Source organism: Oryzias latipes, chromosome 15, assembly GCF_053564925.1.
Source record: "Oryzias latipes strain Hd-rR chromosome 15, Olatipes_Hd-rR_3.1".
Taxonomy (NCBI): Eukaryota; Metazoa; Chordata; class Actinopteri; order Beloniformes; family Adrianichthyidae; genus Oryzias; species Oryzias latipes.
In genome coordinates this window covers 27,515,735-27,527,812 of record NC_136251.1, presented here as the reverse complement: position 1 = coordinate 27,527,812, position 12,078 = coordinate 27,515,735, and the positions used below count along the sequence as shown (strand labels likewise).

Here is a 12,078-nt window from a genome sequence, read left to right as displayed (position 1 = left end):
TTTCCTATCTGTTTTAGGGTGACGGTATGTTTTCCAAGCCTATCAGAGGAGCTCAGTTTTACTACCTTGACAAATTTGTACTTCTGGGATCTGGACCTTCTCTGCACTTGTACCTGTACAATGTAGATGTCACCTCTGACGACATTAAAAGGTAATTAGTGGAGAAAAGACAGAAACATAAGAGACTGAGGAATAAACTAACCATTGATTGTTTTGCCTTCACCTTTCTTTAATGAAAGCTCTAATTTAACATCAGAAGATGTAACATAAAGCTAAATTATTGGCTTTTATCTAATTTTGCAGACCTGTAGCTAGAATCATAGAAAAAAATCCTAATTCAACTAAATTGTCATGGAAAATTCAACTTTTTGCTGAAGAAATTGACAAACGGGACAACAAACACCACAATTCTGTTGTAATAATTATATGTCTACATAAAAGATCTTCTGATGACTCTGTGGGCCAAAGTAAATGAAAGTAACTGTCTTGAAATCAGAGTGTGAACTAAATCTATATGTGGGTTTTCTTTTTAGCTGTGTTTAGGCCAATTCTTTTTATTTCATTATTTTTCAATTTGGTAGTGCGTACCAGTTGAAGGATGCTTTTTCCAAATGATTAATCTGATGCTATTTCTTTGGCCCACTGGTTTTTTACACACGTAAATAAACATCTGGCCGGGTTGCCATTAGGGTTTGGGCAAATATGCAGGTCACAATAGGAACCTCAGTCTTACATTTATATGTAAATTTCACAACTGTCAATTCTTAGTGTTCTAGTTTCAAACCTATAAACCAACAGTGAAACTTGAAAAAAAGCTGTCTTTTCATGAGTCCTCGTAGCATTTAGCTGCTACTGCTGTAATTGCTGCCCCTAAATTACACCTAAAGTGTTCAACTGGGTAAATAAGTATCCATATTCTTTTAAGAGGCATATATATTCTTTTGTAAAAGACTGTTTCCAAGCATATTTTCGAGTCACTGTTATTGGAAAAAACATAAAGAAGCATTCTCTTTTAGGAACAGAGTTTTGTTTGTAAAGTGGTGAAAATGTTTTCCTTAGATACCATCGACGGAGTGTCTTCAAACTGGCAACACGCTTAAAGACATCATCAACAGAAATTACAGCCATGTCTGCAATCAATGACTTCCTCTCCTGTATCCTTTTTCTGTCTCTTATGATCGCTGCAGCAGTCAATGAAGCCATTAAGGCCTCACTACTGACAAAAGGAGTCCACTCTTCTCCCCTGAGAATTGGGTTTGACAACTTCTGTCTGAACCACGGCTATATCATTAAGTCTTCATATGTTGCCTAAAGGCTTCCACTGCAGACTTCACTGGTAAAGCATTTAGGTGTCTGTATTTTTTTCAAGAATGTCTGCATTCCAACCTCTTGTTAGGGTTTACAGTGTATTTACTTCCCAATAAATCCTGAGAACAGTTACATCCTGTCAAGGACTGAATGCTTTCAGTCATGCCTTCCTTGGGAAGTCAGCAAATGAATGAACAAATACTTTTCCTTTTACCTCCTAATTGATTGATTTATGAACCAATAATTCAATCAAGTTTTTTTCCTCTGGACACAGGCAGGTTGCAACTGGAATAGACCTTCAGTCTATCATAATTATATAAATACACATGCTTAGGTCCTGTGGTTTATAAAAGTTAGCATTTACCTGTGCAAACTCCATGTGGACTGTAAGTAAATGTCAAGCAAGCACCAGGATAAAATCCATGCATGCATAGCATAGGGAACATGCACACTGAATTATAACTTACTATTGTTTTTTAGCAGTGCACTTTTGTTTCTTGGTGACTTAAAAATGATTAGCAAAAAAGTCTTTCTTTATGTTTATTTTTAGTTTACGGAGCCCCTACAGGGAAATAGAAGTAACAAGCAAAACAAAAATAATGGTGTCACGTGCCAAGAGAAATGGTCCGCATGAGAAACCAGTTGGTGCGCACGAGAAACTAAGGCCAAATCCAAATTGCTTCCTTACCCCTTCAGTGTCTCCCTATCCCCACATTTATCCCTGCAAGTGGGGAGATATGGAAAAATAGTGGCTATGTCCGAATTCCTTCACTACTCTTTACATTGTGCACCATATAGTGCGTTTGCCATTTTGCAGTGCTGTCTCAATCTACAACTCCAAAATTCAGTGCCCTAGAAATTTCCCAGAAGTCTCTGCAAAAAAACATTGTGCATCGATGCTCAGATTGGCGAACATAGACCACATTGCATTGCGTTTTAACATTCTTTTACAAAAAGTGCATTTTTTAAATAAACCATGAATTGTTTCATCCTCAGAACACAGTAAATAAATAATAAATAGCTGTCATAAAATGCTCGTACTGATTATATTTTTACTTTGTGAAAATGGTGACGTCGTATTTGCCGTTTAAAAATAAATTGTGAGCATGGTGTCCGAATTGCTTTTAAAATTCAGAGCACTATATAGTCCCACACTATATAGTTTTTTAGTAGTTAGAGAGTAGGGAAGGAATTTGGACATAGCCAGTGTCTTTAAGTTCAGACATTACTACAGCTCAATGATGTCATCGATAGTTGCTGGTCATCTACGTTAGCACACAGCTGCTAGTGCTCGGAAAAATTCATAACAACATCACCAACATCACGCCAGAATGGCGTCACCATTATGTTATCTCTGACCATCACCTAAAAGCCTGCTAAATCATGTAATTTGTCTCGGCACAAGGGATACACTAGCTTTGATCAACTGCTATGCTGCAGATGAGTTTCTTTTCGTGAGCACCAGATACTTTCTTATGCGCACCTATTTTTCTACTTCTATGTCTCTTTAGGGGGCATGTATTAGTTTGATATTTTCTTTATTAGCTAAATAACAATATTTGAAAGACAAATAAATCTTTGAACAGGACATTCAGATATTGTTCTAGTGTGTGGTTCAGATCGGTCTATTCAAGTGGTGGACATGAACAGAGGGGGCGTGGCTTCAACTATGGCAGAGGCCCACAGCAGAAGCATCCACTGCATCACACAGAACAAGGTAAAGACTTTTACTAAATCCTTTTACCATAAAACTTGTCAAATTTTCTGAAGGGCAGGGTAAATTGAGACATGATGTTTGTTTGTTTTTATTTGTTTAATCCACTTGTAACAGGTAAAACCAGAGAGATAAGTATATTAATCAGACCTATAATTTTAGGTGAATGTCTAATTCAAAAGAAGATAAAGCAAGTCCAAGAGCCAAATAATGACATGAATATTGCTATATTCAGCATTATTATACATAGAAAATTGTTCTGGAGATTCCTTGCTGCTTAAGTAGTTTAGCGTTCACAACTTTTTGTTTTATTAGATTCAGGAAGTCAGGGCAAATGGTTGTTTGCATAGATCAAGATGTAAATCACTGTTGAACATGATTAATTTTCTGGTTGTGGGCAATACAGCCACATGGCTCCACAATGAACCATTGCTTCCGAGTACAATCCGAGTATGTGTGTTCCTAAGCAGTATCTGAATCTGTACACTGGAGTCTGATCACAAAACCATCTTATTTTGGGAAGAACATTGTTTAAAAAAAGGCATCCTATGATACTTTTTGTGCGAATACATTTTTTTAAACTTAGAAATTTATGGTTGTTTTTGATTTTTAAAAAAAGAGTGAGTTACAGAGAAGTATTTCTGCTCTTTCACTTATTGAAAAATTATGTTGGGTTTTGACATGCAGTCAAACAATGGAAGCAATAAATAAAATAATTGTAATATTTTTGTATCAAGATCAAGAATTATCCTTTTTCTAGACTTTTGGAAGGTCATTCTACCTTGATCTGTGCAACCTTTACTTATTCTGAAATAAAATTTTAGCAGAGTATCTCCTGATGTGTATTTTATCCTCAACTCCACAAATATACTCATGAGTTCTTTAAAAGTTCAAATATTTTTCTAAGTTTATTGTGGCTGAGACATATCTCCGCATTACCAAGATTCTGAAAACTCATTTCAGACCAGATAATTTATTAAATGTAATGACATCAAGTGATGATATAAATCTAACTTTTCATTCCATGCTTGGAGGGTTTACTGTTTGGGAGATCTCAAAGGGTTTTATGAAGAAGAAATCAGTGTTTCTTAAGCTTTTTACAAGACTATCCTTGAAATTGAAATTGATTGTAGAAAAAGAAAAATTAATTAATAAAAAAATTCCACAACACACAGAAAAGATCAATTGTAAAACAATATAATATAATATGATGTTCTGTGATGGAGTTGCATTACTTCATCAATAATGGTTATAATTATTAGCTAGAATGGGTTAGTACGGGTGGTCGTGTTGCAGAGGTAAAACGGTCCTCTGATTGGAAGATTGGAGGTCCAGTTCCCGCCCCACCTGCCCAGGAGGCCCAAGAACAGGCATTTGGCTGGATCCTAATGCAGCGGGTTTATTAGCTCGCCTAAAGGTCCACAAAGCTAAATCAGGGTCAGACAGGCAGAGGTCAATAACAAGCATGAGAGAAGAGACAGGATCCAGTCAGGTAGTCAGGGTCCAGGTGAGAGTCGGGGCAAGCGGCAGGCAAACAGAGTCAGAAACCGGGTCAGGAAACAGCCATATCCATATCCATATCCATATCCATATCCATATCCATATCCATATCCATATCCATATCCATATCCATATCCATATCCATATCCGGATATACCACTCACTATTGCAGGTAGAGTGGCACAAACAGTAGTTCACACTGAGTAAGGCTCAGTACAGTGCTTTAGTATGCTGTGGTTGATTGAGTGAACGACAGTCAGGTGTGTGGCATCCAGGAAGTGCGTGCTGGGGTTGCTGGGAGATGTAGTGTGGATAGACCTCTGGAGATGGTTCATGTTAGTGACCAGAGGGGGAGACAGAGTTCTGACTTCAGACAGTTGAAGTGTCCTCGGGCAAGACACTGAACCCCACGTTGCTCCTGGTAGTTATATTTTGGTCCCAGTGTTAGACAACAGCACCATCAGTGTGGACATGGTTGAATGGGGATATACAGTAATTAAATACTACACACCATTTAGTATCGAAAGAGTGGATGAGTCAATACAGCTACTTAGTACCTGTTAAACATATAATCAACTTCAGTAAGGACAGTCATAAAGGTACTAAATTATACTGTTAATTGTTTTGCAGTTACAGCAAAATAAAATAGCGGTCCTTTAATTATTTTTGCCTGTTCATGGTTTTTAGATCAACCAAAAGTGTAGCTTTGTTTGTAAAGGAAGGCCTGTACTCAGTGACCCTTGACTTATTTAAGTTCTGCATTTTTATCCCAACATACTGAACACTCAGGCCAGCCCGGATTAGGGGGATAGACCGCAGCCAATGGCATGTACAGAATGCTTTAACCCGTTCAGCTGCAGCTCTCTCCTGCATACAGCTGACCAGCCCAGGTGTGCCTGCTCTTTGTCACGCCAGCTTTTGTGCGCCAAACCCTGTGGAAAGCCCATGGCTTGTTTTTTCAGCTTGGCTACTGCGTCAGCGAGAGTTGTTTTCCTAAGTGCCGGAGGGCCTTTGAATGCTGCAGGGTTGGTAGCTGTGGATCAGAGGGATTGCCCTGCTTAAAAACTTCACACATAACTTTACACTTCCATCCCCTCTTGCTTTGTCGTACCAAGGGGGTGCAAACGTCATGAACTACAGCATGAGATGCACCTTTCTCACTCCAAATTTCCACTGCCTCCTTCACGACCTTCACCTGGAACTCATCATAGCTGAGGAGTTCTCAGAAAAAGGGAATGGAAATGCCCATACAGATGCGTACTGCCGTACAGTTAATGGAAATCTAAACAAAAGACACTCCTACTGTTACACGCTTTCTCTCAATCTCACATTTAACTATGCGATTTCCTATATTTAAAAGTATATGATCTTGGCATAGTGGTGCAAATATAAAATTTCATGAGAAAATGTGAAGGGAAAACTCTAGATGTTTAGCCGGATTCTATCTCAATGTGGTTCATAAACCATGGAAAATAAAGTGGAGCCTCATTAGCAGCAGTTTTGCTTCAATCTCACGTTTCTTTTCTGCCCTTATGTGCATACACTTAATTTCAATTTCTGATTGTAAATTGTTTTGCATTAAAATCATGATTTAGACTCTTACTTAACTAAATGAAACAAAATTTAGAAATTTAGAAATACATGTGTGATAAAAAAAAAACTCTTGTGCATCTCAAATATAAAAGGGCATACATCATTACCATTCTCAAGCCTTTCAGAGTATGTATTACTAAAGAACAATTAAATCATTAAATCAAAATGAAATATGACTTACTTTTCGCAACTCATTTTCCTACACGGAAGTGAGATGACTCGATCTCTGAGGCACCGCCTATCGCTCCTTGGGGGTGCCGTCCATTTCATGATGTCAACCTAGAGCCGGCCTCAGCTGTGTCTGCGTCTTTTGCAAAGATGAATGTGCATATTGTGCATGTAAAAAAAAAGAGTTTTGGCGATCACCGCTAGCTCCGCTGAGAAAGTGGGTGTGTGTTTGCCTGGGGGGCGGTGCTGGCAGCACAGAATCTTCCTGGAAGGGGCTGTTCCTCACTTTGTTATGACATAATGGGAGAACTCACTTGTTTTTGTGGATCGGTGCTTAGAAAGGACTTAGAAATGCGTAAATGGATCAAAATGCTGATTATGGGTTGTATTTCATGAGGAATTAACAATATCATGCTCTTAAAAGCTTTAAAAGTGGATTTTACCAGATACAGGCCCTTTAACTAAAAATTGGAACACTTTTTATTACAGAAGTCTTTCCTTGTTCTCTTTATCTGAGAATCTTTTGAAAATATGTTGAAAGACCATAAATGAACACAGAGGAAAAAAGTAACACTACTAAATGTTTTCAGCATTTTTTTTGTATTTATTTGTGTGTTTGCATTTAAAACTACTTTTTGCTTTGTTTTTGTGTGTGTCTTTCTAGGGCTCCAGATTCTGCACACAAACCTCTGATTCATACAACCTTTTCCTTACCAGTGCAATCACTGATGGCCTGAAGCTTTGGGACCTTCGCACAATGAGGTCTGTATGGATTTAATGTTCAATCTAAAAATTATCTAGGCTTAACTACGTTTAAACCAATAATTTATTCATTTTTATTTCTCTGCTACTTTGTCTGCTTGCAGAAAAGTAAAACAAATCTGTTACTCAAACTATGTGAAGGTTTTTACCTTACGACATTCCTCACTTCATAAACAATTTGGCAAATATTCACAAGAAGCAAGCTGAAAAATACTTCTTTTGGTCCCTCTTTACTGATGTGTTTCCTAAACTGATAATTTCTGAGATCTTGTTGGAGCTCGATTGTTCCTTTTGGCTGAGCTGAAGTCATCAGTATTGCATTCCTTCATGTCTGAGACTGCTTCTTCATTAGATTCTTCCTTCTAGACTACCTATATATAGTGCAGATCCTTTTAAGATAAACTGAATCAGAGACATTTATAAACTTGGGGGTGTTTCATTAAAACCCCCTCAAAGATGCACTTTTTCCAGGTTGAAACTTTTTTTAAAATTAATTTCTAATGTTAGTTTTAGAGTTTAAATCTATTGGCTACTATGACCCTAAATAAAATCAATCACTGCAGTCAACTTTTCTTTTCCCAAAATGTCTCTTCTTATTAAAAAAAGGTTTATACAATTAAATTAAATTAAATTAAATTCAGTTCTATTTATATAGCCCAATGTTACAACACAGTTGTCTCAACGGGCTTCACTAATTTTAATAAGCATAAAATCAGTTATAAAATACAATAGCTGATTTACTAAACTAAACTAAACAGACTATACTGAACTTTGTGCAGTTTGAAAAACTAGTTGGGAAAAAGTACACCTCCTAACTCCTAAAGACACATTTTTGCAGGAATAATCTTAGACTACTTACTTTCTGCATATTTTAACATATTATACAGTTGAAGTATTGCTTTGTTCTTAAATATTTTGAGACCTGTGGGTGAACTTCTTTAAAGTCCCACTCTGATCATATTTTAATCTACAGTGGGACAAAAAAGTATCAAGTCAATCACCAATTGTGCAAGTTGTCCCACTTAAATAGATGAAAGGCCTGTAATTTTCATCATGGGTATACCTCAACTATGAGAGACAAAATGAGAAAAAAAAAATCTAGAAAATCACATTGTCTGATTCTTAAAATGTTTAAAATTATGTTGGAAAAAAAGTAGTTTCTCTGTAACAGAAGTTCAATTTAATACTTTGTCGTATACCCTTTGTTTGCAGTGACATTTTGGCCCATTCCTCCATGCAGATCTCATGTAGAGTAGTGATGTTTTGGTGCTGTTGCTAGGCAACACTGACTTTCAAGTCCCTCCATAAAATTTTCATGGGGTTAAGATCAGGAGACAGGCTAGGCCACTCCAGGACCTTGAAAAGCTTCTTTACGATCCACTCCTTTGTTACCCTGGCAGTGTGTTTGGGATCGCTGTCATGCTGAAAGACCCAGACACGTTTCATCTTCAATGCCCTGGCTGATGGAAAGAGGTTTTCACTCAAAATCTGGTGATACATGGTCCCATTCATTCTTTGCTACATGGACCAGTCGTCCTGGCCCCTTTGAAAAACAGCCCCAAAGAAGGATGTTTCCACCCCCACCCCACAGTTTGAATAAAAGAATACTCAGAAATGAAATTGTAAGATTAATTTTCTTCAACGCTTCCTCCATGATCAGCAAAAGGCCAAACAATCACGTTAAAAATACCAAAAACAACTATTTTCATCAGTGTGGATCTTGAAGAGTTTTACTTGAGATGAAGTTTGCAGTTGGACTTGATCAATTTACAACTTGATGATTTTACTTTTCTGTTGTTTTTCCCATAGTGTGAAAGCTGGACCTAAAGGCAGTCATATTAAAATATATTAAGCCATTACCCAGTATTTTACTGAGCATGCTTCAGTACATGCAGAAGTGTAAACTAGTTGGTTGAGAGAATGACCAGGAAGACAGTAGTGTCGAGGATGGAAAGCAGAGTAGATGAAAACACAGGAGTTCAAACTGAGCACTACAATGCTGAGTGACCTGAACATCGCCAGACTGATGGAAAACAAAGATCTGGCGATGACTATTGAGAATCTTGGGGAAGATATACTGCAGGGAAAGATTTGATGGAATGCAGCTGCACCAGACGGCTGCCAAGAAGCCGGGATTCCACGTCAGCGGACACGCCCACTGAGGGAGACAGGCAAAGAGGGACGGCGGGAAAAAAAGGGAAAAGCAGGAGACGAAAAGAGAGCTGAACAATTCTTAAGTTATGACAACATTTTTTTTTGTAAAGTTTTATCGCTTCTGCCATTGCAGGCATTCATAGTTGACCCGGTCACCTGAAGGTTTCCAGGTTACACAACTGCAAAACAAGCCTTGATCATTTGCTCTTCACCACAATGCAGATTTGTACCAATATGGCTTCCTTTCATTTGTGTAAGCATGTTGTTGTGAGTCAAACATCACTGGTTACATCTTGTCTAAAGTTTTTTTTCCAAAAGACTAAAGTAACCATTTTACACCACTTGATGATCATTTCACCTTGTGTGCTAGATAAGAAGCTCATTGTATAATAAATGCATGTTATTCAGTGCTAAACAAGTTTTTCCACATTGAGCTGTAAAGCTAAATTTCAGGTATTGATGAAAGATGCTGATGTCTGTGGCATTCTAGTAACATGTTAACACGTTGCACTGAAACACTTTATCTTCACAATCTGAGTCGGAGAAAAGACGCAGAAAGTAATTTATTAGAGTTGAGTGATAAAGTCTCTTTAAATCAAGACTACACTAATCACCATATCATGACAGAACATAACTGATTATGAACATCAAGGTAACACAGCAACTCCACAGATTCCCACTTTTCAGAATTTGCCCTTCTAGAACTGTGTAAGTCATCTGGAAATTTTCAGGTATTCATCACTTATGAAACACAGAGAAACGCGTCTTCAGAGCCTTTGCCAACGTCTCTGCTTCAGTTAAAACACTGGATCCACATTTTGACTACATATGTTGCTTTTTGAATGCGATGATGACAAAAAATATTTAAAATCTGCAGGTTTTTGAGAATATTTGGATGTAATAGGACCATTTTCCCATTTGATTTAAAGGTTGCGCACAGTTTTTAACAGGACCATAACTTTATAGCAGCTACTTTTTCCTTCCTTTTTTTACTGCAGTAACAGCCGTAGTTTATTGTGTTTTCTTTACCATCTATGATTGTCATGTTATTGGCTGCAGAAGCTCTAAGTCACGGCCCATTTTCATTTGTGAGCTTCCGCTTTCATTGCATGAAAATTTCCTAACGCTGTGATGTACTGAGGTTTACACAAGATGCACAGTCAGCCTACAGGAGCATACAGCAAGGGAACAAGCGGATGATATTACAATTTCAATTCTGCTGCTGAAAACAGCCAAGCACCAAAAAAATGCCAATGAGCTGAATAACTGCAGTGACCCTGTTTGAGCAAAACACTTATGTCCTCATCAGTTTTCTTTGAGAACTCAATGTTACTGAGTACCGGTATATCAAGTTTCTCCATGGTTGCCAGTGAATATGACCTACTTTTATTCCCCTCAATGACATGAACACGTGACACAACCCTGTCTGTATGCCAGGCCACAGAAAAACTCAAACTGTAAAGACAGAACATGTTGCTGCAGACCAAAGAAACCAGCAAAAATGTTGAATGAGGGATTTGGTCAGTTCTTGTCTCCTCTGTTCTATAGTTTGTTGAAGGTGATTTCCCTCAGCAATGTCAGTGTCTGTAAAGTGTGCCTAAAGTCTTTTTGAACTTCTCAGTAGTCCTTCTTTCACATCAGGTCCTGTTGGTATGATAAATCACCACCTTGTCCATCGTTCCTCCAGGTGTGTCCGGCGCTATGACAGCCACGTGATCCGCTGCCACCCGTGCTTTTCTTCCATCTCACCCTGCGGACGCTTCATTGCCACCGGTTCAGAGGATAACTGTGTAAGGTCCTTGCATTTGAGGTTTTTTTTCCCTTTACATTATTCCTTTTTAATCTTTCCTTCTTATGTGTTTTATTTATTTATTTGTTTGTTTGTCATTTTAACTCTGTCAGGTTTTTCTAAATAATTACAAAAGGCATAACTACGGGGGCCCTGAAGAGTGCATCACACTAACAAATCACTCATTTCAAAAATTTTCGATAAACAAAAGTAATTTCCAGAAATGTTAAAAAATGAAACAAAGAAGAAGTTCTGATTGATACTGTGGGACATCGTTGTCCATCTTTTCAATTTAAAGTTATTTTGCATAAAACCTTGTGGATATGCTCTATACAAATCATGAAGCTTTTATTAGATTGCGGACATTGAAGACTCATTTGGAAAAACATAATCATCCAATCAATGATGTCCCAAACTTTCTCTGGTTTCTTGTTGTGTTTTTTAGCATTTCATTTAGATTTCTGGAAACCACTTTTGTTTTTCTAAATGTTTCATAATTATTTCATTTCAGTTTTTGGGAATTGGAATTTACTTTCTGAAAATGTGTTTTGATTTTTCTAAAATGTAATGTTGTCTGTCGTTGTGATCCTTAATACATTTTTGCATTGAGTGAGTTGTTGGTGGCATTTGCACTTCAGGGCCACCATAGTTAACAGTTAAGATGGTTTTTATCAGACAGATAAATATGTAAATGTCTTTGATTAAAGGTGTTGTGTCCACTGATATTTTATTTTAATGCATTAACCCAACTAATTCACTTTGCTGTCTTGAATCTGTTGTCTTTTAACTTCTGTAACCCCTAGTATTTACAAATGTATGCTTATTATCTTCTTATACATATATATATATATACATATATATATATATATATATATATATATATATATATATATATATATATATATATATATATACATATATATGTATATATATATATATATATATATATATACATATATATTATCTTCTTATACATATATATGTATACATATATAGTATATATATATATGTATACATATATATGTATACATATATAGTATATATATATATATATATACATATATATATATATATATACATATATATATGT

General features: G+C 36.8%; 1 protein-coding gene across 14 annotated transcripts in view; it reads left to right on the top strand.

Annotated features, from left to right (window-relative positions):
* wdr27 (WD repeat domain 27) overlaps positions 1-12,078 on the top strand; it is a 39,372-nt gene that overhangs the window by 15,679 nt on the left and 11,615 nt on the right. For 13 of the 14 annotated variants that reach the window (XM_078932044.1, XM_078932049.1, XM_078932048.1 and 10 more), the window contains 5 exons: positions 18-151; positions 1,060-1,154; positions 2,904-3,025; positions 6,948-7,045; positions 10,887-10,989. In XM_078932044.1, coding sequence (XP_078788170.1) covers positions 18-151; positions 1,060-1,154; positions 2,904-3,025; positions 6,948-7,045; positions 10,887-10,989 — 552 coding nt within the window. Of the gene's footprint in view, positions 1-17; positions 152-1,059; positions 1,155-2,903; positions 3,026-6,947; positions 7,046-8,854; positions 9,046-10,886; positions 10,990-12,078 lie in introns of those variants that run through there. The other variant, XM_078932046.1, reaches the window with a different exon arrangement.